This window comes from Sorex fumeus, unplaced genomic scaffold (assembly GCF_029834395.1).
Source record: "Sorex fumeus unplaced genomic scaffold, SorFum_2.1 ptg000008l, whole genome shotgun sequence".
NCBI lineage: Eukaryota > Metazoa > Chordata > Mammalia > Eulipotyphla > Soricidae > Sorex > Sorex fumeus.
Window position 1 is genome coordinate 8725735 of NW_026606065.1, and position 27131 is coordinate 8752865.

At 39.3% G+C, this 27131-nt stretch overlaps 1 protein-coding gene across 1 annotated transcript in view; it reads left to right on the forward strand.

The window, feature by feature from the left end:
* Positions 1–27131, forward strand: part of IMPG1 (interphotoreceptor matrix proteoglycan 1) — a 139595-nt gene that overhangs the window by 44754 nt on the left and 67710 nt on the right. Inside the window, 6 exon segments of the mRNA XM_056109950.1 lie at positions 737–940; positions 943–972; positions 8825–8940; positions 8942–8992; positions 18807–18954; positions 20416–20495. Coding sequence (XP_055965925.1) covers positions 737–940; positions 943–972; positions 8825–8940; positions 8942–8992; positions 18807–18954; positions 20416–20495 — 629 coding nt within the window.

Below are 27131 nucleotides of genomic sequence, written 5' to 3' on the forward strand. Positions count from 1 at the left end.
GTAACTCCTGCTTCCCATCCTAGCACTGCTTTGGTAACCCCATGAAAAAATAACAATAAAATCTAAAGCTTTAAAGATGAAATGTAGAGCAAATTCTAGCAGTCACTGGAGAGCCACGAAGATGAAAGGACTTTGGGAATTGAACCTTTGTCAACTTCCACTCTTCGCCCTTCCTTCACCCTTCTTCCTCTCACCGGCCCTTAAGCTAGTTCTGGAAATGCAATTCTCACACGTCCTTGCCCCAATTCACTTTTAACCAAATGGTTACCCTCTGAGCCCGACCCGCACAGAAATCCTAGTGCTAATAAAGAGGAAGGTTGTTTGATTGCATATTTCCCCCTAGGTTTTAGAAGCACTCTACTTACTTCCTCAAGAGTACACCTCTGGGTACCGCAAAGCTATATCATTCCCTGCCTGAATTATAATATCTATCAAAAAAGGCATCTCTGGGGAGACTTGAGTGCTAAGTGGGGAGTGATTTTTAGAGAGATGTGTGGGAAATGGTTTCAATATTTGGCAGTTCATGGAGCAAGATTGAGACATTGGTTTTTCAAAAAATATCCTTGATCAGCTCATTATACTATTTACTTATCTCTGAAAATGCCTCGTCATTGCAATATAACACTTGGCAGCTGTGTAACTTACATAAACCAGGAGATTCAAATTTTGGTGTATTCCATCCACATATTTCATATAAGTGTGCCTATTCACTGGGAAATCAATCTTTCTTTTACAGATAGCACTACTAAAATATACCATTCTGAAACTAAAGACATAAACAATGCCCTAAGAAGTGAAACAACTGAAAATCCTGCAAAACTAAGCAAAATTTCCAGCACAAAACGAGTATTCCATTTGACAAACCATTGAATAAAAAGATCTGATTTTTTTTTCCCAGCAGGGTTTAAAGTCTGTCCTCAGCAATCCATGAAACAAATTTTGTCAGTATTCAGCCTTATAAGAGATTGAGAGGTAAGGGAAGAGTAGAAATCTGTACAGTCTCATTTTTTTCACTCTATGCCCTCCATTCATTCACAAGCTATTTTCATCACAAAAATCCTAGAATCTCTTATTCCGTCCCAAGAACTGCAAAAATCTAGCCAACTAATCTAACATAACAATGAATAAACAATCCACCTTATGGTAAAGAGATATATCGTCTTAGGTTTAAAATATTGTCCCGAGGAGCTTAGGTCCATTAAAGCATATAATTTGTCATGCTGAAATTGTGGGCATCTGATTTCACCTGCTTTACTTTTGCTGAAGTCCAATAGTGAATTTTAATGTTATATGAAGAGGCACAGAATAACTGCATCATCAGGAATTTGTGCAAACTATTTATAATGTGTTTCTTTTTTTATCAAATCAACATACAAGCTAGACCCTCTCTCCCTTCTTGATAAGGTTAAGTTGTTTATTACTGGCTCAGCAAAATCTTCTGAAGCGTAGAAACCTAGAGTTACATCTGAGTGCAGAGAAATTGTAGATTAACTGAGGTTAACAAGATATACAGAACTCCTCCTGGGATTTGCGACACACTTACTGTGATTTCCAGCAGAGTAACAGGGTAGTTTCAACTGCAAGACAACATCACAGGATTTTCACATTCCTGGAAACCACTGGGAACTTCAGTCACACCACAGCCATCAGTGACTGTCCTTGTCATTCACTTGCCAGGAGTGAAAAAGTTCCCATGGTTTCCTCTTTAAACAAAGTACGGCAATGACAAAACCACATTAAACTTCCCCAGGTAGCTTCAAATAGTGTGATAAATTTTGTCTAGCTGAAACCTAACCTCAATTACCTATAAAAGTTGAAGAGTTGAGAGTTAATTTTGAACTGGGTCACATTATATGTTTGCTTCTATAGCAAAGAGAATGGTCACTCTGCTGGATTCCAACCCCTAGTTAACTAGATTTTGAATCTAACTCGTGAGATCTCTCACATTATTACAAGCCATTTCCTGATACTAACATACTGTAGACAACATAGTTATTTATATACATATGATGAGCAAATGTTGACTTTCTCCGGGAAGTTTTTTCTGGGTTTTTGAGGCATAATTCACAATATCAAAGTCTGACTTTATGTGTAAGTAAAGAGATATTTGCTTTCTTTGAGAATTCATATCCACAAAGAGATGCCAAGTACTGAGTCTAGGAGACAGTCTCTAGTTAGAGAAAATCAAGCCCATATCTTGAAATATCTTTTAATATCCCAAGCTCCTAGCATAGTACTTCTGTATATAAGTTTCTCAGTACATGCTTGTTGATAAATACAAAAGTTAAGAAGCAGGGCTGGAGTGATAGCACAGCGGGTAGGGCGTTTGCCTTGCACGCGACTGACCCGGGTTCGATTCCCAGCATCCCATATGGTCCCCTAAGCACCGCCAGGGGTAATTCCTGAGTGCATGCCAGGAGTAATCCCTGTGCACCGCCGGTGCGACCCAAAAAGCCAAACAAAAAAAGTTAAGAAGCCATTGCAAATCCCAAGAAAAAATAGTGATATGTGCAAACTTTTCACTGCCGATGTGTCTACACACTGGTCAGATAATTACATTGGTCAAATCTTCAATGTTTTTACACTGAAGACCTTAGAATATAGGCATCACAATGAATACGACTACGGCCAGCTTTTTCTTGTTACTTCTTAGTCTTTACTACATTCACATACAGAATTTGTGGCAGGTATTTCTAGACTATTGTTGAAAACACAGTTTGGCTCTGAATTTTATTCTTAGCATTTTGCTCTTGATTAGGTTTGCCTCTTATTCCTCCATGGGTAGATGAAACAAACCACTGTTTTTCCTTCCCACAGGCAATGACAGTCCATTATCTTTATAGATGCCCCTGGGTGAAATAAAATTTTACTATTCATCAGCTTGAGTTTCTTAAGTCTAACAAATTGGTTCACAGAGAAACAAGAAATGGGACTCAGCTACAAAGTGGTGTTCTTTTGACAGAGTAACCCGCTTATTGTTCTCATAGCTGCTTTTACAAAATTATGTGTTGACATCTTTCAACCTTCAGGGAGAAAACTCCCACATTCCCCAAATCGAATGGAGTATTGAGCTATTTCATTTCCCAGAGCTTAAAGAAACGCAAGAAAAAATATCCGAAGCTCTGTGGTAGAATCAGAAACATGCTCATTTCAAAACACGGATGTAAAAGAGGCGAGTTTGTTTCTGATAGTTTCCCTGATTGAACCCTGCACTTCTAGACAAATAAAGAAAAATTAAGTTTTTTTCTAACCAGGCACCCCCCCAAGTTCATCTCTCTCATTTTCTTTCTTCCTTCGCTGTTCTCTATTCTGCTTCTTCTCTTTATTCAAACCCAAATATTCAAGAGACCGCGTGGCCGCCCACCTACCAGATGGTCAGACTTCTTTGTCAAGGTCATGAACGATCGGTTTGAGGCCCTCCATGTTCCCGGAGCGAAGAGATGCCATTGGGCTACACTAGCACGCGACAGGGACAAATGGAGACGTTACTGGCGCCCGCTTGAGCAAATCGACGACTAACGGGAAGTTAAGTGATTAAGTGATTATACAGTAATGTATGATTTTGAGATGAATGATAGAAACCTAGTTCCAGCAACTGGAAATGTTGTCCATAGACCAGCAGTTTCACCATCACTCAGGGGCCTGTTAAAAAGGCATGTATCAAAGTTTCTTTAACCAGTCATCTGTTCCCAGGCACTCAGGTTTTTTCCAGGTTCTGGCTATTGTAAAGAGTGCTGCACTCAGATAGAGAAGGGAGCACCAAATAAAGGGTGTTTGGAGGATCCTCCCAGGATGGGAGATGCCTGTTGAAAGTAGACTATGGACCGACCGAACATGATTGCCACTCAATGCCTCTTTTGCAGACCACAACACTCAAAAGGAGAGGGAACACAAAAGGGAATGCCCTGCCACAGAGGCAGGGTGGGATGGGGTGGATGGGGGGTGGGAGGGATACTGGGACCCGTGGTGGTGGAAAATGGGCACTGGGGGAGGGATGGGTATTTGATCATTGTATAATCGAAACGCAAGCACAAAAATTTGTAAATCTACAACTGTGCCTCATGGTGTTTCACTAATAAAAAAAAAAGTGCTACAATGAACAAACAAGTGCAGATGTCACTTCGACTATACTTTTTTGCCTCGCTGGGATATATTCCCAGGAGTGGTATTGCTGAGTCAAATGGGAGCTCAATTTCTAATTTTTTGAGAATCGTCCATACTGTTTTCCAGAATGGCTGAACCAGTCAGCATTCCCACCAGCAGTGAAGGGGGACACTGGTGAAGGAATGGGTGTTTGATCATTGTATGATTGAAACCCAAGCACAAAAAAATTATAAATCTACAACAGTACCTCATGGTGTTTCACTAATAAAAATTTTTTTTAAAAAGGCAAGTATTCAGATCTCGTATAGCACTTGCTCTTGTAATCTGCATTTAAGTAAAATCGCAAAGTAATTCCCATGTCAGGTAAAGTTCTAGGAGCTCTGGCATAGGAAACATCGGAAGTGATCAAAGAAAAAAAAAAGTGAAGTGACATTCTTAGTCAGGACTGCTTTGGTAAAGAACAGAGTTAAGACCCCCCATCTGATTCCCAGCCCCGGTTCTCTGAGTGCATTTCACATACCATTGTTCTAACTTAATCCATTCAACATGAATAATTATTCTGGAGGCTGGGTGAGCAGGAGTTGCCTGAGAGTTTTTCCAGAGTAGTAAAACACCTCAGGATACAACCTTCAACAAAAACACTGAGGTTCTGTGGTTAGTTTTGAGGGACTGGTCAGCAACCTTGGGATGATTGGGAGACAAAACTCAGATTCCTCTAGACACCGTGTTTCATCACTCCCAGCAGACGTAGTGCAGGATGGTATAGAACAAAAGACTGAAAGCATCAGGGAGATCCAGCTTTAAGAAGTTTTCACACTCCACTCAATCTTTCACCCTTCATCTTGCAAAGGTTGTTTTGCTGCAGCCTGGATAGGGATAGACAGACCTTTCCAGTGGATCATGGGCTGGTGCTCCTGTGGTGTAATGATAAAAAGATTTCAGGTCTTTTAGTTTGTGGGAAACTCCCTGGAAGCCATCGGTAGGAATGATATTAGAGCATCTGTGAAGCAAAACACAATAAACTATCTGTCCACAAGTTTAAAGAGAATAGACTGGCCCATGTTCCTTCCTCATCACGTAGAGGCTTATAAACTACAATACATCAGAGAGAAAACACTTTCAGTAGCATCTGCCATATGTACCCCAAGGAGAAAGTTCTCCTAGAACCTTTGTGAAAAATAAGATTTAATGGGAACAAAAACCTTCTGTGTCCCTGAAGGGGGAGAAAGAGCAGAGAGGAAAGGGCACTGGAAAAAGTCTTAGATTGGGCTGAAATAAAAGGAAGACAATCAGAGCTCAAATGCTTTTCATGAGTGTGTGTCCCGCCAGCAAACAAACCATGACATCAAGAACTCCTGAGGTGCCACCCTCGGCATCCAAGAGAGGGATCAACACTGAGTCCAAGGCATCTGATTTTATTTAATGTTGTCTTTCCAGCACATCAATGAATTTTGAACTAAACTAACAGGTACAATGGAGGGGAATGAAAAATCAAAATAACATCTCCAAAGACAATGTGTAGGAAAGCAAAAAGGAGAGCAAGGACAGCTTGTTTACTCGGACTGGAACCACAGCTCCAAGGGCTTGGACAAATCTAAAAACACCCAAGTCCTAGTTCTTACTTTGGATGGCCATAGATTCTTAACTAAAGATAAAAATAAAAATACCGTATGATGATTGACGAAGGGGACATTAACCTCTGACCCTGGCCCAGCAGGTGAGAAGTGATGGACACAAACACAGGTGTCCTTAGCTCTCCAGGATGCTGGAAGGGTATTGACCTTGTTATTTTCCCACATGTGGAGACTCAATGGTACAGTTGAGACGGTAGGGGAAGTGTGTTTGAGTGTTTCAAGAACTCAAAGTTCTTGACTCCGACGGTTTTGCCAAGCTACTGATAAATGACAGAAGATTCTGCTTCTCTGGAATTTTCTTTGCCTTATATTTTAAAGGTTATAATTTAAAAATATTAAACCATGCTAGTTTCTCTTAAAAGAGAAAGCAGATAAATGCAGGCTTGGGCAAAGTGGGAAATAAGGGAGGAAAAGCATAGGAGTAAGAGCCTTTTAATGGGTCTTTCTCCTTGTTCCTCCCACAACTCTCTTTTCTTAGCAAGACAGTAGAAGAGTTTCTTCCAAAAGTCAGATGATGTCAGCTGCAATTCCACAGCCTCTTCCTCATGCTTCTCCAGGTAAAAATTAGCAAGCTATCATTGTTAATGACTTAAGTCATGGGGCACTGTGTTCTTACTTCATCTCATAAGGTTTTTAGCTTGTGTTCTTTTCAGTTACTGTCTCAAGTTTTTCATCGTGACTTTAAATAATTGGATCAGATGTCATTTTTGTTGAGTTGTAAATAGTGATGATAAAAATAAAGCATGAACGAGAGCACTCTTTTGTATGTGATTAAATCGACCACAGCCTCCCAGTCTTATCATCAAATATTCTTAACAACCACATGAACAAATTATTTTCAACAGTAGAAAACTGTCACGTGGCTACTTTTTCTGCACACATCCACATTTCCATTGCACTTCCCACTCAGAATCTTATCTTAACATCATTTATATCTACTTGAAAATCTATTGGTTGTTTTAAAAACTTCTCTGTAACAAAAATATGTATATAAATCAAAATTAATTTTGAAGCATATTTTCTATTATCATCCGTTACCAACTGGATTCCGTGGGACGTCAAAGGATCGTGTGGCTGCCCACCTACAAGACGGTCAGACTTCTTCGTCAAGACCCTGAATAATCGGTTTGAGGCGTTCGTGTTCCTAGAATGAGCAGACACCATTGGGCTACACTAGCATGCGACAGGGACAAATGGAGACATTACTGGTGCCCACTCGAGCAAATCGATGAGTAACAAGATGTCAAGTGTCAAGTGATCAAGTGATTTCCTATTACTGTGCCTGCTTGAGCAAATTGATGAACAATGGGAGGACAGTGCTACAGTGCCTATTACTGTAGGCTATATTTGAAAATAAAATTTACTTTAGTTCAATTATGTTTATAATTGTTTAATATATAATTAACAGGAAAAATATTAGTACCAATTTTCCCGTAGCATATACAATATGCCAAAAATAGTAACAACAATTCTCACAGTGGAGACATTACTGGTGCCCGCTCGAGCAAATCGATGAACAATGGGAGGACAGTGCTACAGTGCTACCAATCTGACAAGAGATTTTCACTGCAAATCTTCAGATCAGATTCAGGTTTGTAAGCATAAATGTTTAAAAATATGAAATTAGGAATAAGGTTTTGTAAAGAGGTGGTTTTAGTGAAGGAATGTAGGGTTCAAGACTCTGCTCTATAAACACGGGCAAATTTTAATGCTATTTCTCCATTATTTTTATATATTTAATAATAAATCATTGCTTATTGTTTGTAATATGTATTGCTAAAATGAGTCAGAACTTAGCATAAGTTCTATGCCTATTCTACTTATTTTTACTTAATGCTAAGAACATGTTATATAAATTTGTAAATGGGAACAGATGGAATTTTGTTACAGTAATATCCTTATTCTTTAAGTTCCTTAACATTATGTGCTGACACTCACATCATGATCTGTCATCATTAGTTTTAATGATCTATCAGCTGTTGACTCCATTTGGGCTCCTAATTTGTTGAAAGCAAAGAATCAAAAACGATGCTAGTTGCAAAAATATGTGTTACTCACTATCAAGCCCACTCTGTTTCTTAACTTAATTACTATATTTCCCTTAGTATGACAACTCCAGATCCTTAGGCTACAAGGAGGGATGGGTTAATAGGACAAGCTTGATGGCCAATAGGAAAATATAAAAGAAACGTGTGATTTGAGCAAAGTTCTTTTTCAAAAAAAAGAAAAAGAAAAAACTCTTTGGATGAATGTTTAGTCTTTGGAAAGCATCTAGATAGATCAAGGTCCTTGAAGACCACTGACCTCTAAGTCCCTACACAATCTACATTTTTCTCCTCATTGTTCTGTCATCAGCCTCTCTATTCCGCTCAGCCTTGTCTGGCCACACTGATCTTCAGTCTTGGCGCCATTTTCCAACCAAAAACCACTTTATTATGAGCTGTTATGTTTGCGAGGGGAGGGAGGAAGTACATTGAATAATAGTAGTAAGTTCACCTCTATAAGATTCTATCCACCATACATTTGTCCCCTTTTACATCATTTTCCCATCCTTTATTTCCCTTCCTTTGTGGTAACCGCTAATTGGTCTTATATTTTAAAGGTTATACATAACTGAGGTTTCAAGTTGAAGTCTTACACACACACACACACACACACACACACACACACACACACACACACATTTTCTATCTTCTTTCCTTAATTTTTATTCGAAGCATAGCACTCAGCAAATGTTTATAGACTCTTTAAAAAATTTTTAAAAAATGTTTCTAGGGGCTGGAGCAATATAGCACAGCAGGTAGGGCATTTGCCTTGCACGTGGCCGACCCGGGTTCAATTCCCAGAATCCCATATGGTTCCCTGAGCATCGCCAGGAATGACTCCTGAGTGGAGAGCCAGGAGTGACCCTGAGCATCGCCAGGTGTGACTCAAAAAGCAAAAATAAAATAAAATAAAATGTTTATAGACTAGTATGTCAATATAAGACATTGAAGAAATTCCATCTTTTAATATCGTGCTATGTTGGGAAAAGAAGACCTTTCTAAGATGTGACCATTTCCTACTCCTAATGGGCTACACTGCAGTGTGTCAGGAGGCAGTGTGGGAAGCCTATCAGATCTTTCTGGATCGTATCCCTAACACAGGTGAATACCGGGACTGGATCAGCATCTGCCAGCAGGGAACTTTCTACCTCTTTGACAGTGAGGAAAAACTTCAGCAACTCCCAGGAGCACCTGGAACTTCTTCAGCAGGTGAGCCTAAGAAATTTTGTATGTTTGAAAAGGCGCCCAAAGCACTCCAAAGTCTCCAACTTCCATCCCTTGAGAACTGCATGAGGGTTGGTTTAAGAAAGACTTGGAGATAACTGCTAGAGCCGACAGGAATTTCATTTTTGCAAAGTTGCTTCATACAGACAGGTAAAGTAAAGTTAAAGGGAAAGGGGACAAAAATAAACTAGTTCGTCGGTTGGCGTTATCTCCTGGTAAAATTACTTTTTATCTTTCTGCAGAGAATAAAACCAAGAATCTTGCCTGAGAGGTAAGTCCCCAAAATAGAGTGCTGCCTGCTCTTGACTTTTAAAAAGGTAATATAATGAAATGAGACTGAGCTATTGTACCTTTATGATATTATGTCAGTCACCAAGATCTGTGTAGGTTTTTCTAACAATTTATGCACATAGTGTGCTGAAGATAAATGAGTGTATAGAAGGGGAATGACTTAACCCTCTAACTGAGAAAGATGTTTGCAGATAAAACTGTTTTCCTTACTACATGATGTTATCTATTATTTATTTTTATTTGTAAGCTATAGAGAAAATATAATTGTTTGATTTTTATAATGTAAAATAAACTATTATTTTAATCAAGAAAATATGTATTCGAGAGCAACATGAATTTTGAATTCTTATTTGGTATTCTGTAGTGTTAGTATTTCTCAAGCTAAATTACTGAAGCAATGAGCTAGATCCTTAACAAGAATTGAATGTCAATTAAGAAAATCAAAATGTAAAAAGGGGGAAAATCCATTTGATAAAATGATTAGATAAATGAGATTTTTTTCTAGACCCAAAATTCACAAATTAAATATAATATTTAGAAAACATAATATTTATAAATCTAAATCTGAATATAATAATACTATAAAAATAAGGGTTTGACTGTCTGAATTATTAACAATTTTTTATAATGCTTTTCACATCTTTTCCTTCATTTCTCTTGCCTTTGCTAACAACCTGGTCCCGGATCTTATTAATTTCCACTGTGAAAAATGTCAAATCTAATCTCCATAACAGATCTTCCTGCTTCTAACCTCTTCTCCCTCCTAATTTGTATAACGGCTGCAGGATTAATAAATCTGAAAGAGTTCTTTTCTTTCACATTAAGTTCTATTCCATGGTTTTTCAAGGCATTTCCACATCTTTTCTTTTGCCCTTCAGAATGTGTGCTATGTGCTATGCATGCTTCCACAACTGTTTTGTGCACAGAGAACTGAGCTATAGGAACTGATTCTTGGCATTCCTCGCCCTTTAACTTCTAATTAGAGTAATTCAGTGGGCAGCAGGAGATCAGAAGGAGGAGTATAAGGTGAACCATGTAATACTCTCTTCACAACAGCCTATAGAGTTCAGGGCTAATCTTCTCCTTTCGCCTCTGCCGAACTCCTGTCAAGCAGTCCTTCGGGTAGAACCTTCTGTCTCTTGTGCCAGGTAACTGCTCCACCCTCTCACCCTTCTTGGCTCAGGGATGGTCTTAGCCTCAAGAGCTGTGGTTATCCTTACCCGATTTCTACAACTTGATAAAGTTTTAATTTTATTTTATCCATGGGGCTAGAATTTGGTTTTTATACAAAGCAGCATGTCTCTGAAATGAAGCATGATATTCTCTCCACCTTTACAAGGAATAGAACAGATTGTTTTTACTTAATAAAAGTGGCAGTTCTTTTGCATAAACTCAGTAAAAAAAATAAAACAGTAACTTGTTTGTAACTTTAGATTTAGTTAAATTAGTGCAAGGTGACTCTTCCCAATAAGTATTTATTTGATCATCATTTTTAACTGTAGGTCTCAGATGAGTCTATTTTAGTTCGCCTAACCCCAATAGATCCTTCTAGATCTTGGAGAACACATAAGCACCATTTTATTCTGATCAGGGTCTATCTCTTAAAGATAATTGCCCTTATCTCCTTTTTAGAGCCCTAGTGGCACAAAGCCTGTGCGCAGTCCATCGGGGGCCTTTATTGCAACCCATATTTTGGGGTGCTAGGAATTAAGACCAACCTTAGGGCAACTGAAACTTGTTAAGCCAATAATGACTAATATTCAGGATTCCATAAGACTGCCTGCAACATTTGAGTTTGGGAGTTCATCACTGTGCTTGAAGTTTCAAAGTATACAAGTGGCTATATTTTTACCCTGTTAGTAGACTAGATCCCCTTTACCAAGTTTCAGTTAAGATATCTCATTTGGGAAAGGTTTTCTATTTCTCCACCCAATGTCTCAATACTGAAAAAAAAAATCCTCATCTATGTATAATATATAATAATACTTGCTATGTCTAATCACATTTTTGCAAAATTTGAAAAAGTATTGCCAAGACAATATAACTCAGGAAAAGTCCTAGTACTAGATTATTAAATTGCTCAGAAGACAGGTATTGATTGGTTCTTTGGATTAAAAACACCAGAAAAAGAAATGAAATCATTTTATCTTCTCCTGTGCCTGCCCTCTTTGTAAGAAAAAAGCATTTCCCAATAGCTGTGGTTACCAAAAATTCAAAAAAAAGGAAAAGGGGGAGAAGCAGTCTTTTACAATAATTTTATTGTTATAAATATTTAATATTATAGAATAATATAACATTATTATATTTTACATTAATTAGTTTTAAACATTTCCAAGTGGGCAGAACAGAATTTTTTTTCTCTAATTAGCCCATATGTCTACCAGTTTTAAATGACTTTAAAATAAAAGCGAGTATAACTCCTTGAACCAGCTTCTGAAATTGTAACTCTCTGGTGAAGGTGCAAATTGACAGTTTAGTGGTAGAATCAAGCTAAGAGTGAAGATGAGGAAATAACATCCAAGGAGTCCTGTATGAAGTGGGCCATTAACTTGTCACCAACGCAATAGCCAAGACTTTCATGTCTTTTCCAGTTGGTTATTTTTTATAAGTAAAAGGCCCCAACTTTATTAGAGGAAGGAGCTCTTACTATAAACAAAGATCTACAAGTGATAAAAGAAAAAGATGTCTAAATTACAATTTTATGTAATGATGCTTACTAAATAATAAAAATATTTAAGCATATAACAACCACAAACAAAAATAGCTATTTCTAAAAGCCACTGTTGTTTGAGTTTGCATTTAACCTGGGTGAACCAACATCCATTCTGATTTGTCAGAGCTCATGCCAGACAAACTTAGAGCGTCCTTTCTTTCTTTTTCTCTACTATTAGAACAGATGAAATACTTAAAAGATATTAGCAAAATCAGATGAAACCCCATTATTTTCTTAAGTAAGCTTCTATCTTCTTATTACATTCCTGAACCTCAATTCAAATCATAAAAGTATGCAATTTAAGGGAAATTTTTTCTTTTTTCTTTTTGTTAAACCTTTAGGCATTGTGGCCTACAAAACTATTATCAGTGATGTTTCATACATGAAACATTCCAGTACCACACCACACCATTTATCACTTTCACCCACTACTGTCCCAGTGTCCGTGTCTCCTGCAACTTCCCATTCTCAAGTTTCCAACAGAAGACCAGTTTTCAGATTCAGTTGCCATTGGACATTTGTTATTCCCATACTATGTTTATTCCCAGACTAGGTTTCTTTATATTCCCTATATAAGAGAGATCACTCTCTCTATGACCCTCTAAAGGACAATCTTGGTACGTAACAATAGTACAAGAAATAGGCACTCCCCTTACACATGACTGACCTGCGTTTGCTCCCCAGTACCATACACGCTTACCCAAACACCCCCAGGAGTTATACCTGAACACAGAGTGAGGAATAAAATCTGAGTGAACTAGACATGGCCCAAAAACTAAAAAGAAAAAGAACAATTCGGTAGACTGCATGCTTAGGGGTTTGATCTCTGGCACTATATCTACCATAGCATCACCAGATGTGGGCCTGTGGCACCCTTAAACTCTGCCAGGTATAGCCTTAGAAGTTCTCAGCACTTTCAGTGTAATCCAGGTAATCCCTGGCACTGCAAAACCTGAGCAGCATCTCATCACAAGGCCATAGCATTGAACCTCTGATCCAGTTGGCCAGAATCACTCGTGGGGTCCTGGACCTCCTGAACACAACTTGGGAAACCCCTGAAAAATAACAGGTGTTTGGGGGTTTTGTATGCTGTTGTTCTTTTGGTTTTTAGTTCACACCCAGCAGTATTCAAGGCTTACTCTGGGCTCTGGACTCAGGAGTTATTCCTGGAAGTAATCAGGGGACCATATGGGATGCTAGAGATCAAAGCCAGATCGGACATATGCAAGGCAAATACCCTACCAGCAGTACTATTTCTCAGGACTGAAAAATGCAGTTCTTAAAGTTGACAGCATTTACAATGTACTTTCTCAAAAAGGACATATATCTAATCTTATAAAAATCATTTAAGGATGTTGTATAAAATTTGGAAAATATAAAATGAATAAATGTAAAATTAAATTATTCATTATCCTACAATGTGAAGGCAATTGTAATTTCAAATGGCAGACAGATACCTCTCTATGCATATTGTATATGCATAAGGAGAATAATTGACCATAGCTCATCAGGCAAGATCGTTCAGCACATCCAGGGTGGCAACTAGAAACCTGAGTTGGTCAAAGGAAGTATAAGAACATTAAGAGTATCACTTGGTTTAAGAGTTAGAGTTACACTTGCCCAAGAACTTAGTTTTGTGATCTTGAGCGGGGAAAATGAGTACAAAATGAATGCAATGCCTATAAATTCAAGAATGATGGAAAAATCTTAAGATTTTAATCTTGTTCTAATATAAATTCACATCTCATTTTTGTTCCTGTAATTTTTTTAATTTCCACAGATGTTGCCAGTGTCTCTCAAGCTCTACACACACACACACACCAGCTGACACTCTCTTCAATGATACTGAAATGTCTACAAGAGTAAAAATTTCACTTTTTACGTGTGTGTGTTGATTAATAAAATAGGAAAACATATTTTATGAACAAGTCATTTAACAGCATTATGCTATAATTTTTACAATAACTTTATTCTAGTCAGTAGTCTCACTTTTTCTTTGGCTTTAGGAAATAAAAATAGATTGAAACCTAGGATAACAGTAGGAGGAATTATAATAATCAGCTTAATAATAAACTCTCTTAATAAAGAAGAAAGGAAGAGGCCCATTTTCTACAAAAACATTATATACCTAATTGAAGCCTATATAGAGTCTCAGTTCCTCAGCCATTAGAATGAATGAATTGAATGAATAAATAAATCTACCAATTAGTGACTTTTTTCTCCACCAACGTATATCTTGTTGACAACAGGATATTGGCTTTGTTCTCAGTCATGCCCACCATAATTAGATCAAAATAAGTATTGAAAAGACTGAAATTTTATATGCCAAATGGCAGAAAATAAGTAGTATGTTTGCGGCAAAAAGAAGCATTGACCCTCTCTATTTGAATTAACTATGACTATGTAGGATAAAAGTTATGCTGCAGAATTTATTGTTCATTTAAAAAGAATTTTTTAAACCCCCACCCCTCCACCAAAAAAATAAGTTTGGATTCAATGTATAGGTAAACATTACCATCCTCTTTCCTTCTGAGTGGCAATGGGGGGTGCAGCAGAAGGAGGGAGCAGTGCAAAAGGGGGCAGTAATATAAGGGTGACAGTCAGAATCTGGATCATACTAACATTGACATTCATCCACCTTCCAGGTGGTCTGAGAGACTCTCAAGCTCTTTGCCCTTCCCAAGCCTCTATCCAAGATACAAGTCAAAGCTGCACAGAAAAACAGGGGCTTCTTCTCAACAGGCCTGCATAAAGATATCTGAGACAAGAACTCTGCTGGTCATTCTCTTGGATCTTTAGGCCAGATGACTACAGATTTTTTTTTTAATTTTTATTAATGAAACACCATGAGGTACAGTTGTAGACTTACAAATTTTTGTACTTGGGTTTCAGTTATACAATGATCAAGTACCCATTCCTCCACCACCACGGGTCCCAGCATCCCTCTCATCCCCCATACCCCCACCCCACCCTGCCTCTGTGGCAGGGCATTCCCTTTTGTTCTCTCTCTCTCCTTTCAGGTGCTGTGGTTTGCAAAAGAGGCAATGGGTGGCAATCATGTTTGGTCTAGAGTCTACTTTCAGCATGCTTCTCCCATCCTGGGAGAATCCTCCCAACACCTTTTATTTGGTGCTCCCTTCTCTATCTGAGCTGCCTTTTCCCCTAGAGTGTGCAGCTGGCCTCCAAGCCGTGGAGCAAAACTCCTGGTACTAATCTCGGCCACTCTTGGGTGTTAGTCTCCTATTTTGTTACTTTATATTCCCCAGATGAATGCAATCTTTCTATGTCTGACCCTCTCTTTCTGACTCATTTTGCTTAACATGATACTTTCCATGTAGTACCACTTGTATGTAAATTTCATGACTTCATCTTTTCTAACAGCTACATAGTACTCCAGTGTGTAAATGTACCAGAGTTTCTTTAGCCAGCAGATGACTTCAGATTTTGTCTGACTACTGCAATGAACATGGAATTTAAATGGCTTATCTTGCTCAATGCTCTTCTTTCAAAAGATGAAAATGTCGAAGGGGGGAATATTAAGATTAAATATAGTCACCATAAAAATTCTAAGACCACTTTAGTCATCCCTCTTTCCTTTCTAACATTGTCCATATCCCATCACCTTCCAAATCTAAGCCCCTTCTTCTACAGTCAATATTCCCTGAACGTTTCATTCCATTCACTGTCCCTTCACTTTAATATCTTTTTAATACCTGCATGTATGCTTGTTCATTCATTCAACAAACATTTTCTTTAAACCAACGGATGCTGCATGCATTGGACTAAGCTCTCTGGATTCAAAGATAAACACAACAGATTCTTCCTTCAAAGAATTTATAATGAAAAGAAAAACGTACTTGTTTAATTGCTATAACTGAAGATGACAAATATCTAGACTGGGACAAAATGATAGGCTGCCACAGTTTTGAAAGAATGTGATCTCTGCTTATATATATCCACTGAGGGTTCTGTGCATGAATAGATTCACAATTTTTGTTTTGGAAGATTCTATAAAGTATAAGAAGTATAGATTCAGAGATTATATGTGGTGACACAAGGTTAACAGAAAAAGACTCTAGATGAGTATAACAGGTATTAATTGAGTAATTTCAATGCTGTTTGATGCCACAAGATTTTGGAGAGGCAAAATTTTAATCTAGTTGGTCAGAGACTACTATATAATTTTTAAAGTGGGGGTATCTACCCAAGCAGTGCTTATGGGACCTGGTAATTCTCAGCTAACTTGGGCTTTCACTCAGAAAGGATCTGAGAATGCAGTGGTGCTCAGGTCCTGAGTACTAAGGATCCCTTGAACATCCATCAGTGCTCAAGGGGTCACCAGGTCAACACCCAGTAGTTCTGAGGGGCGTATGGTAATAGGAATCACCTAACTAAGATCTAGTACATGCAACACCTGTGCCCTAACCCTTTGTACTATCTCTAAAGACTCAAAAAAGATAGTGAAATAGGAACCTTGTCAGTAACTTATTTAAAATTGTATTTCATGAACAAATGGATGTGGTTATGTGTTCCTGCCGGAAGCGGACATAGACGGCAGTGAGATGGGTCTCTAGCTCAGGGTTTCAGCATAAGAGATGTTCATAAGTCACGGCAATAGTGAAGAGAATAGGCTGGTGATCAGATGGGAAGTAAGACAGACTGAAATTATTCATATTAGTATCAGTCTATGGAAACTTGAGAGGAGAAATTCTGAATTTTATTCTATAGGTAATTAGGGGGTCACTGAGGGTGTTGTTAGGGGGGTCTAGAAAATTAATTTTGTAGTTTGAAAGAAAACTAGGTGACTTCTCACTAGTTTATCCAGAGAATTTACTTAAATGTTTAATATGAAATTCAATCCTGTCTTAAGAAAATGCTAAATTTCTAGATTTCAGGATGCAGCTCAGTGGTAGAGCATTTGCCTTGTATGTGGGTATAAAGCCCTGAGTTCAATTCCCAGAACTTCAAAAATTAAACAAAAAGAATCACTATCACTATCACTATCACCTCGTTGTTCATCGATTTGCTCGAGTGGGCACCAGTAATGCCTCCATTCATCCCTGTCATGTGCTACTGTAGCATGATGGCATTTTGGGGGCTCTTTCAGGGTCAGGGGAATGAGGACCATCATTGTTACTGTTTTTGGTATATCGAGTACGTCACAGGTAGCTTGCCAGGCTCTGCTGTGCGGGCGGAATACTCTCCATAGCTTGCTGGGATCTCTGAGAGGGATGGGAGGCTTTGGGGGCAACCTCTAATCACCTTTACAGGTGTTCCCAGTCAGACACATATGCGGGCAGGATACTCTCGGTAGCCTTCTGGGTTCTCTGAGAGTGAGAACTAGACAATAAGAGGTCGCGCTTCTGGGAGCTTGGTTTTATCGCCTCTGGATCTTGGCCATTGATGGGGTTACATGGCAGTCGGTGGGTGAAACTGTCGAGCTACTGGAAGATGGGGGATCTGGGTGGAGGAGGCTCAGTCCTGAACCGAGCAAGCTTGGAGATCCCGCACACCTGGGTTCCTCTGCCAGCTCCTTCATGCGTGAGGCTGTCCTAGTGTGTGGAGAGTGGTCTCAGCATGGCTGTGACTGGGTCCCATAGGTCTTCAACTGAATAAGAAATAGTAAATTTCCAGAGAACTTTACCTTTTGTCATACTATAACTATTAGTCCTAACTACCATGGTCTATCCATAAAGACGCCATACAGACACTGTACTTTTTAAGATGAATTAATGAACATATTTTAGTTAAACATCAGAGTCCGTGTAAGTATGAATCCGCATCCTCTCTATGCCATATTACACATAGATGATATGCTGCTACCTACTACTCTTGGAAAATGGTAAGTCATCAAACACGAGAAACTATTTCAGCTACCATGCAAATACATCTTTCGCATTTTCCATTGGTTGTTAAATTCTGTCAGCTTCCACAACTCTATTTTCACAGTAAGAGACTATATACATTGTCCAGGTCAATCAGCTTTCCACAGATACATGTTTTATTCTTTTGATAAGGCTGTGCAAAACACAGAAGGCTGACAACCTATAAAACCTCAAGCTTGAAACTCAGTTCCAGACTGATTCTGCCCTGAGAGCCTATGTGTGAGTTCAGGAAGAACTCCATTGATCCAATACCAGAGATTAAAAACAACAGAGTATCTATATATATATATATGTGTATTCAGAATTATTGCTTCTATTTTTAGCAACATTTTAAGGGGATAAAAGCATGCTGCTACTTCTGAAAGGAGTATCAAAATCCCCTCTTAACTTTACAGTGTTTTCTAACTGGTTATTATAAATTTATGTCATTTGTTATTATTAAACAGGCATGGATTATTCTCTAAAATATATTAAATAATATTCCAATATTCATAGTTTATTTTATCTGTCCCAATTCCCATCCAAGTATATTTGTGAAGTTAGATAATGGTAACACAGCAATAGATGGTGAGCATGCATGCATGTGTATGTGTAAATGCTTTTAGAAGATGCTTGCGTTATTAAGGACTCTAAGTAGTTAAGTTTATCTTCTTTTAAGGTGTTTTTTAATTGATACACAGTTATAAGGCTCTTCATGATTGAGTTTCAGTTATATAATGTTCCAGTATCCATCCTCTAAGTAGTTAATTTATTGGAAACTTTATTCTTCAGAGTCCACTTCCAGTTAATATGAATTTTATCCTAAAAGCACTTGACTTTCATAATCTATTTCTTGAAACATCAATATACATTATATAACAGAATCACTTGCTCATGGCACTTTCTAATAGTAACCCTTTTTCTAACTCAGGAAAAAGAAATAGAATTCATTGACGTTCTTGAGGGCCAAACAGAGAAGGTGGAGTTGAGTATTTCTCTGGCAAAACAGAAGTTCAGGGCAAAATTTACTGACTGCCAGTCCCTTTGTTACCAAAAGTTACCAGAAAAATCAACTCATGGTGAGTAAATTCAATGAACACAACCAAGTTCCAAATCACAACTAACAAAATCTGGGAACCTAATGAACATAAACCATTTTTTAATTTTTTCTTTTTTTTTAAGTATTTTTTTATTACTGAATCACCATGGGGTACAGTTAACTTTTGTGTTTGCATTAGTAATACAATGGTCATTTACCCATCCCCCACCAGTGCCCATTCTCCTCCACCAATGTTCCCAGCATCCCTCCCACCACCCCCACCCCATCCCCCACCACCCCACCCTGCCTCAGCGGCAGGACATTCCCTTTTATTCTCTCTCCTTTGGGGTGTTGAGGTTTGCAATAGAGGTATTGAGCGGCCATCGTGTTCGGTCTATAGTCTATCTTCGACATGTATCTTTCAACCCGAATGGGTTCTCCCAACATCCTTTACTTGGTGTTCCCTTCTCTATGAGTTGCCTTTTCCCTCAGCATGAGACTGGTTTCCAAGCTGAAACATTTTGGAAACCATTTTGGCTTACAGTTCCAACCTTTTATTGCTAGTTGTTACCTTTACAATATTAAAGAGAAAAAAGGTATGATAATCCCAAAATACTGAAACCTGTGTATGTCCAAGAAAGTTTTCTATTCTGGTTTCCCATTCTTCTTATTGTTGCAGTGCTTAGGGATCACACCTGCCAGTGCTGAGGGGTCAAATCAGGACCTCACAAGTCCAGTATTTTCATTCTTAAAAGCCAATGGGTTGGAGAGATAGCACAGCGGGTAGGGAGTTTGCCTTGCACGTGGCCAACCTGGGTTCGATTCCCAGCATCCCATATGGTTCCCTGAGCACCGTCGGGAGTAACTCCTGAGTGCAGAGCCAGGAGTAACCCCTGTGCATCGCCAGGTATGACCCAAAAAGGAAAAAAAAAGCCAATAATGTTTGTTTTGTTGGGGTTTTTTTGTAATATTAGTTCTTAAATTTTCCTTCAAATGAATACCACTAAGCAGTTTTTATGTGGGTCTAAGTCCACATAAGCATCAACTTGGGAATACAATTGGTTGAAATATAAATCTTTAATCCATAATACTTTGTGTTATATATTGTTTCTACTTTCCAGTTAAATGCAATTTAAAGATTTGACATTTTTCATGACATTAAATGAAGGACAGTTGTGTTAACCTTGTTCTCTATCATTAAACTGAGGAACTGGCCACCTTGTCCCTTCTATAACCGACTATCATGATCTCTGCCTGTCCTTAAAGAGCTCTTTATTCCCTACAGGATAAATCGCAATGATTATGCTGAGTGTGTCATCTAAATCATATGCTAAGACCTCTGTTTTTATTTCCAGCTTCATCTCATTTACCATTCCCCGTCTTTGCCCTCTACTTTTCAGAAATGCAAACTGTATTCCAATCTTTTTTAAAATTGATTGAGATTTTTGTGGTTCACAATACTATTGATGATGGCTTCTCTCTCCCAACTTTTCTCACCTAGAACCTTTCCGTATTCACCTCTGTCTAAATGCCCTTCCTAAGACAAATCGTTATGGAAGGTTCCCTAGTGCCTCTTCTCTGGTAATACCTGGTGTCCATTGTTGTCACACACTGTTCATCCTGGGAGATTGTTTAGTTACAAGTCTATCATCTTTGTTCCATTCCTCCCTCCTGATGGTACCCTCACCACTACTAAGCCATAGCTTCTCTCTTGAAGACAGAAACTGTTTCTTTACTCTTCCCGACCTTCCATACTAACTAACAGTTTAAAATATAGTTAACTAGTCAGTGACTGTCAAAGCAAAAATTGAGACCATCACAAGATTACATAACCATGAATTATACTTATAGGCATCCTGGATGCCAAGCATCTTTCTCAGCACTGGTAGAAAACGAACAGGCCCTGCCCTTCTAATACTTAGGGAATGTAATGTTTCTTTTCTCTCAGTTGAAGAGATTAACACTAAAGCTTTCAAAACTCTGAAACTCTCCTCTCTCCTCAGATCAGCATTCAGTCAACAAAATGTAAAGAATCATTTCTATAAACTTCAAAAGGAAGGCATCAGCATGAGATGTTTATGAAGCAGAGAAGTACTTAGACACGGATTATTAAATAAAACGAATTTTAAAATAATTCCACTTTTTCTATTTGTTCTTTCAAATGGATTTTTCTAGAAAATCCTGAGTCTAATCAGAATCTTCCAAATTGGCCATAAGCTTAATTGGCCATAAGCTCTCTTTAGCAGACCTGTTGTAAGTTTTCTAATCACCTAAAACAACCTGATATAGAATGATGCAACAAATTACACTTGATTTCTATTTGATTTCTAGTCTTTTTATTGTTTAGAATTACTTGTGGAAATTTGGATATCATTTCCCTGACCTTAGATTTCCAATGTAGTATATAAGAAATACGACTGCAGGGCTGGAGCAATAGCACAGCGGGTAGGGCATTTGCCTTGCATGTGGCCAACCCGGGTTCAATTCCAGCATCCCATATGGTCCCCTGAGCACAGCCAGGGGTGATTCCTGAGCACATAGCCAGGAGTAACCCCTGTGCATTGCTGGGTGTGACCCAAAAAGAAAAAAAAAAGAAATACGACCTCAAAAATATCTCTCCAAGAAAACAAGAGGGAATGCCCTGCCACAGAGGCAGAGTGGGATGGGGGTGATGGGGGGTGGGAGGGATACTGGGATCCGTGGTGGTGGGAAATGGGCACTGGTGGAGGAATGGGTATTTGATCATTGTATAATTGAAACCCAAGCACAAAAATTTGTAAGTCTACAACTGTACCTCATTATGTCTCACTAATAAAAATAAAAATTAAAAAAAATCTCTCCAGATCTAAACGTGTATAGATATAATAGCTAGCACTTTTCTCGATGCCTTACATGTATTAACTCATTGAAGATTTTATATTATCCTGTAAATTAAGCTATTCTATTTCTCTTTTTTTTTAACAAATAGAAAGACTGAGTCACAAAAGGACTAATTAATATGCCAACAGGTCACACCTATTTACCAGCAAAGTCAAGACTCATACATAAGCAGCCTGACACCCGAGCCCCTGATTTTAATGATTATGCTATGCTTCCAACACTTCCCAAATAAATATTTATGGGAAGAGGATTTCTGCATCCTCATTAAATGGCCATGCCCATCCTAGCTTCTAAAAATCTACAGTTAAGAAGAGTAAGTCTTTCTATGTCTATCCCTCTCTTTATGGCTCATTTCGCTTAACATGATGCTTTCCATGTAGTACCACTTGTATGTAAATTTCATGACTTCATATTTTCTAACTGCTGCATAGTACTCCATTGTGTAGATGTACCAATGTTTCTTTAACCAGTCATCTGTTCTCGGGCACTCAGGTTTAGAAGCATGCTGAAAGTAGACTAAATAGACCAAACATGATTGCCACTCAATGCCTCTTTTGCAAACCACAGCACCCAAAAGGAGAGAGAGAACAAAAGGGAATGCCCTACCACAGAGGCAGGGTGGGATGGGGGTATGGGGGGGGGGGGGATGCTGGGACCCGTGGTGGTGGAGGATGGGTGCTGGTGGAGGGATGGGTATTTGATCATTGTATAATTGAAACCCAAGCACAAAAATTTGTAAGTCTACAACTGTACCTCATGGTGTCTCACTAATAAAAAAAGAAGAAGAAGAAGAGTAAGTCTTGCTCCATCCTGTTCCAGAGTTCGTCAAATAAGTCCCCCGAGTCCACCTGCACCGTCATATACGGCACTTGCACTGGTTGCTGTAGGGTGCAGTCCCTCTGTGTTATCATCTGTTCCCCTTCCATGCTCCCGAGCAGCCCTTACCCCCTCCCAGCTTGCCATCAGATAACCCCACCACAGCCCAGTTCTGGCATGAATTCAGCCATTCAGGCTTAATCAGGAACTGATGAGCAGTGCTTTGCAGTCATTTGATTTCTACAATAAACCTAATGAGTAATTTAATATAAATGTCAAAAGAAATGCTTAGCTGTTGTCTGAATGCTTTATCCTGTGCAAACACTCATGAGAATTCAACACGGCTGTCTTTTATAGCCCTGTTAACATATATTCCAGCACTATCGGGAAGGCCCCTGTATACTTAGTATTATTAATAACATTAACTGGGCACTTAATTAGCAATTTCGCGGTTAGTACTCCATGATTAGAAGGTCCCCAGAAGATTATTTAGCAGAATTAACTGGAGGCGTCTGTCATCTCTTCCCTTGATGCCTTTTGCACCCTCCCAAGCAAAGCTGATTTCCAATCAATCACAGACAGGTTCACAAAGAGGGCAGAGACACAAGCAATAAATGCCTTCCACTCAAACCACTGTGCCAGTGCACCCCTGGAGGGGAGACGGCCCTCCCCAGCGATACTTCGGGCTACCCTTGTGGAGCTACAGTCCTCCATGCTATATATAACAGCATCTCTGCTATTATCCCAGACAAAGGGGGGCAAGTCAGGCGTAGAATATTACACTTAAACAGTCTCAGGGACTGTTTCAGGTACAACAAATATCTTGTGACCCCATGCTTTATGCCAATGGAGGTCAGAGCAGACCTGAAGCCTGTACACACCCTTTCCTATCTGTCCCCACCACAAAGACCAGTTGTGCAGAGCCTAACTTCCTAGCTCTCCTCTGCAAAACTAGTGGTAGATTGAGGACGGAGGCACAGAAACTTATCATCCTCCCTGATTTTGATACTTAATGAGGACTTAAATCCTACCCTTTCCCCTACTGAACCTTTCAGAAACAACTGACTGAAGATTTCGTAGGCCCTGGCAAATCTCCATGTTTTGTGGTCCTTGAGGGAGTAATAGAAAAGTAAGGCAAGTAAGCTCCTGGTAATCCAGTGGAGAACTAGAGAATAAGCAAACAAATAAAAAAAACTCTGCTGCTCTACTCACTGGATATCAGGCACTTGTTTTACTGGTTATTCCTTACAGCAACCATAGGACATAGGTATTTGCTGCTGCGTTTTGGATAAGGAGAAGAAAAGTCAGAAACATTAAGCTATAAATTCAAGAGTCCTTGCCACTAGAAAGGAGCAAAACTAAATGTTTATTTTTTTTCACCCAAACTACAATAGCAAAACTAATGTTTAGACTCAGATCTGCAGAGTTATCTCCTCATTGCTTAAAAACTATATGGCACTCATGGCTATAGTTTATTATACATGGATAAAATAAAAAATATTTTTAATATTCACATAAGAAACTTTGGGTCTCGAACCATCATAGCACAGTGGGTAGGGTGCTTGCCTTGCACGCAGCCAACATGGCTGACCCGAGTTCGATTCCTCCGCCCCTCTCGGAGAGCCTGGCAAGCTACCGAGAGTATCTCGCCCGCAAGGCAGAGCCTGGCAAGCTCCCCATGACGTATTCGATATGACAAACACAGTAACAAGTCTCACGATGGAGACGTTACTGGGCCCGCTCGAGCAAATCGATGAACAACGGGAGGACCATGACTGGCTGACCGTGACATAAGAAACTATTATATAGACAGAAAATTCATCATATAGGTTTTTAAAAAAACTCCATAATACATGCTAAAGTCCAGTATAAATAACCTGGGGGCTTCTGTGCATCTCTCTGCAGTCCCTGACGTAGACAAGATAAACCCAGAATTAATCTGAGATACGGTGACAAGAGAGCAACATGCTGTTGTGTTCAGAGATTAAAGAAACACTCAATTCATGTAAACAAAATTTTATGAGTTTCTATTATGTGACAGCAATTTTCTAGCTCTCTGGAGGAAAATCAAGATAAATAAATATGGCATGGTCCCTGAATCCCAGGAACATTATCTTAGTAAGGGAAAACCATGCATCTCCCAGCCTGTACATGATACATCAAATATTAAACTCTAGGGAGAAGAACAAATGGGGGAGGAGGGTGGAGTGATAGAACAGCAGGTAGGGCATTTTCCTTGTTCGTGACCAAACTGGGTTCGGTTTCCAGCATCGCATATGGTCCCCCGAGCACCACCAGGAGGAATTCCTGAGTGCATGAGCCAGGAGTAACCCTTGTGCATTTCTGGATGTGACCCAAAAAGCAAAAAAAAAAAAAAAAAAAAAAAAAAACAAGAACAAATGGAGATTGATATGATATGAAGCTCCCCAAATGCTTTAGTAGGGAAGTGATTTGAGTAGTCTGTGAAAGACAAAGAAGGAACACTCAATGAACAAAAGTATAAGATATTGTATCTTGGGTTAAATATATATATACATATATATATGAAGAGAATTGGGGATTGGAGTCCAGCCTCACATGGTAGGGGAAAGGGGAGCTCAGATAGAGAAGGGAGCACCAAATAAAGGGTGTTGGGAGGATCCTCCCAGGACGGGAGAAGCATGCTGAAAGTAGACTCTAGACCAAACATGATTGCCACTCAATCTTTCTTTTGCAAACCACAACACCCAAAAGGAGAGAGAGAACAAAAGGGAATGCCCTGCCACAGAGGCAGGGTGGGATGGGGGTTGGGGAGTGGGAGGGATACTGGGATCCATGGTGGTGGGAAATGGGCACTGGTGGAGGGATGGGTATTTGATCATTGTATAATCGAAACGCAAGCACAAAAATTTGTAAGTCTACAACTGTACCTCATGGTGTCTCACTAATAAAAATTTAAAAATTAAAAATTAAAAAAAGAAAATACAAAATTGGCCAAGAAGCTAATAATAATTGAAAGTGCAGGGGGTAAAGGTCCTCACGGAGTAGAAGGATCAAATTGTTAAGGGTTATAAACGCCATTCTAAAGAAATGAACCTTATACTGTAAGCAGTGTCGCCCACCATTTGTTGATCTCTACTAGTTTTCTAGTAAAGATCAACAAATATAGAATGATTTACCTGGGACTGGAGCCATGGTTCAGCAGATAGAAAGCTTGCTTTGATTCAGCAGCCACAGGAATCCCATCTAGTTCCCAAGTGGCTTAAGTGCAGAGCCAGTAGTCACCCCGGAGCATAGCCAGGTGTGGCCCAAAAAGCAACCCCCTAACAAATATAGAATGATTTACTTAGAAAAAAATTTATAATCAAGTGTAGACATCTCCCTGACATAGCTCCCCACCAAATTTCTCTTTCCTCTCACCACACACTCCCAGAAAAACATTTCAGCAGTACAAGAGGGTAAGGGGTGGAGGATGTATCTGCCTTGGGAAAAAAAAACAATGAGGTGGAAAGTCAAGTCATGTGAGACTGGAACCAAGAGTGATTGAACTTAAGGAGCACAGAGGAAAGGTGGTTGAGGTTCCAGGGCTATCTTTGCTGAAAGGGGACATGTATCATGACCTTCACTGAGGCCAGGTGATAGAGAGTTCACCGAAAGAGAGCATGCATGAGGGAAAGCAAATTCAAGAGAACAGGAATGACTTAAATAAGGCAAAATGCTGGAATATTTATGTGGAAAATTCCTAGTGTCTTAGGTGGTTATTAAGCCATGAAAGAAAATGAGATCCTTCAATAGGAGGCAGGGAGGATTAGAACCAGAGAAGGAATAAAAGGACCCAGTCCCTGCCCACTTTTTCAACATCGCTTTCACCTCACTTTCCCTTTCTTCCTCTTGGTCTTACTTCCCCCAGGCTTTGTTGGAGTTGTTTGGGGCTGGTCCTGTGCATCCATGTGGTGATGTGCCCCCAGAATCTAGCACATTGCCTAAAGTTACTGAATAACTGTAAGAAAAGTGGCATTAAGAGACTGAGGTGAAAACATGCAGAATCTTTATATTTAAAGTGAAGAGTGAGCCCTTCCGCCTTCTCCCCCCTGGAAAGAAGGATGGCAGCCGCCTGGGAGCCATGTGGAAAGCCAGGTATGAGCCGGTGGTGAAGGGGCGACCAAAACCTCATGGGAGGTCACCAGTTGCCCCCCATGAGCTGCTCTCCAGCACGGCCATGGCTCCAGAGCACAGACACCAATCTCTTAATTATCTGACTCTCAGTAGAAATACTTCCAGGGTTAATAAGTAAAATAGCAGAAATCCAAAACCGCGCGGCCGACATCATTTAATTCTTGAACCCAGCTGTAGAAAGCAAATTATTTCACAATGCTTTTTCAGCATGTCTGATTTGGGGAGGCAAACTCTAAATAATAATGGTGCATCTTTTATCGAAACAATGAATCTAGTCAAAGCAGATAGAGTGTTAACTAGAATTCATCTGCCTCACGGGCATTGGGAAGGGTGAGGGGTGGGGCTTTATTGGGGTTCTTCGTGGTG